A 1656-nucleotide genomic window follows, 5' to 3' on the forward strand; every position below is an offset into this window, starting at 1 on the left:
GCACACACGCCGTGGCAGGCCGTGTAGCCACTGAGATGGCCTTATGACGACCCCATTTCGACATCGTCCCCAAGGCCTCTACTCATGAGCTCCACGCGGGAATGACTGGCTCAACCAACTGATCACAAATTCCCACGATATCTCACAAAGCGCCAAAATTCTCCCTCGTGACAGCATAATTCGACGACTCTGATGTTGCAGAGAGAATTTGTGATCAGTTGGTTGAGCCAATCATTCCCGCATGGAGCTCATGAGTAGAGGTCTTGGGAACGATGTCGAAATGGGGTCGTCATAAGGCCATCTGAGCGGCCGCGCCGTGCGCCGAGCAGCAAATTCGAAAGGGGGGCGAGCGCCGCTCATAGAACTGCTCGTGCCGGTCAAGAGAGACGCGCCGGTCACAGCACATCTAGCGCGTCCATTGATGCTGTCTGTCGGTCCCGGGTAGCCTCGGGCGCCAAGGGCGAGCTCAGGCGCGACAGAGAGCGCGGAACGTCGACTGGCGCAAAACTTTCGCGGCAAGAGATTGCTACCACCTTAATAACGCACGGGCCCTCAGCGGAGCTGGGAAGAGGACCGCCGCAAGCGGCGTGGCGTGGGTCGGTTGTGCATCCCTCCGGGGGGCCCTCTGCGCCGGGGAGGCGTTGTTGGAGGCTAGGACGCAAGCGTCCGTCGCCCTTTTCAAACTCGGGGCCCACTCCGCTACGCTCCGACCCGAATTTGGAGGGCCTGAAAAGTTTAAGGTGTTGCTGCGCAAAAGGGGGAACCGCGGCAGAAGAGAAGAATGCGATGGCGCCCGCCCACTCCTCCCTCGGGAGCCGGGCCGAGAGCGCATAGTCCATGTTGACGATTGGCAGCTCCGACGGGTCGGGGAGGAGGACTGCGGCGGGCGTCGCGCCGCTCGGCGAGTCGCCCGCCGACTCCGTCTCCTCCTGCAGGAAGCGGACCAGGTGCGCCGGGTGGAGCGAGGCCGACAGGATCTGAGTGTTGGTCGGGTCGTGCAGGCAGCCGCACAGCAATGTCGGCAGCAGCACGCGGCGCAGCGCCGGCACGCACCAGTAGCGGAAGGGCAGCGAGACGAGCCGCTGCAGCATGGTGGGCCGCTCGCCGCACCTCCACCGCAGCAGCTCCGCGTTGGCGCGCGAGCCGTGCACGAAGATGCCAAGCACGAGCAGCAGCTCGTGCAGCAGCGACCCCACCTCCTCCGCACTGCCGACGCGCTCCTCGCCCATGCCTCCGCCTCCGCCGCCTCCGCCGCCGCTCCCGCCGCCGCCTCCACCGCTCCCGCCTCCGCCTCCTCCTCCGCCTCCTCCGCCGCGAATGTTGGCGTCCTCGGACAGGTCGAGCGCGAGGTGGACGAGGTGGAGTAGCTGCGCCTTGAACTCGCCCCCGCAGAGCAAGCCGCGCAGCAGCGGCGCGTCGACGGAGCCGACGTGGGCGAGCAAGCGGACGGCCGAGCGGCACACCGATAGCACCGCCGCGCAAGGGCGCACCCGGGCCCGCCCCGGCGGCGGCCTCGCGGTGACGGCGGCGGCGGCTCCGAGCGTTGGGCGGGGAGCTCCGCCGCCTGGCTGCGACGCCTCGACGAGCATGGCGCAAGCGAGGGCGGGCAAGCCGCAGACGCACGACGAGCGGAGGAACTCCTTGAACACCGACGCG

The 1656-nt window shown here is 67.3% G+C and overlaps 1 protein-coding gene across 1 annotated transcript; it reads right to left on the minus strand.

Annotated features, from left to right (window-relative positions):
- Positions 1 to 552: 552 nt before the first annotated feature.
- EMIHUDRAFT_255376 (hypothetical protein) lies at positions 553 to 1229 on the minus strand (the record flags this gene model as incomplete). Its single annotated transcript, XM_005773456.1, has 2 exons — positions 553 to 561; positions 765 to 1229. The coding sequence occupies 2 exons, from the start codon at positions 1227 to 1229 to the stop codon at positions 553 to 555; spliced, it is 474 nt and encodes a 157-aa protein (XP_005773513.1).
- Between the last annotated feature and the right edge of the window lie 427 nt (positions 1230 to 1656).

Source organism: Emiliania huxleyi (assembly GCF_000372725.1).
Source record: "Emiliania huxleyi CCMP1516 unplaced genomic scaffold EMIHUscaffold_3391, whole genome shotgun sequence".
Classification (NCBI taxonomy): domain Eukaryota; phylum Haptophyta; order Isochrysidales; family Noelaerhabdaceae; genus Emiliania; species Emiliania huxleyi.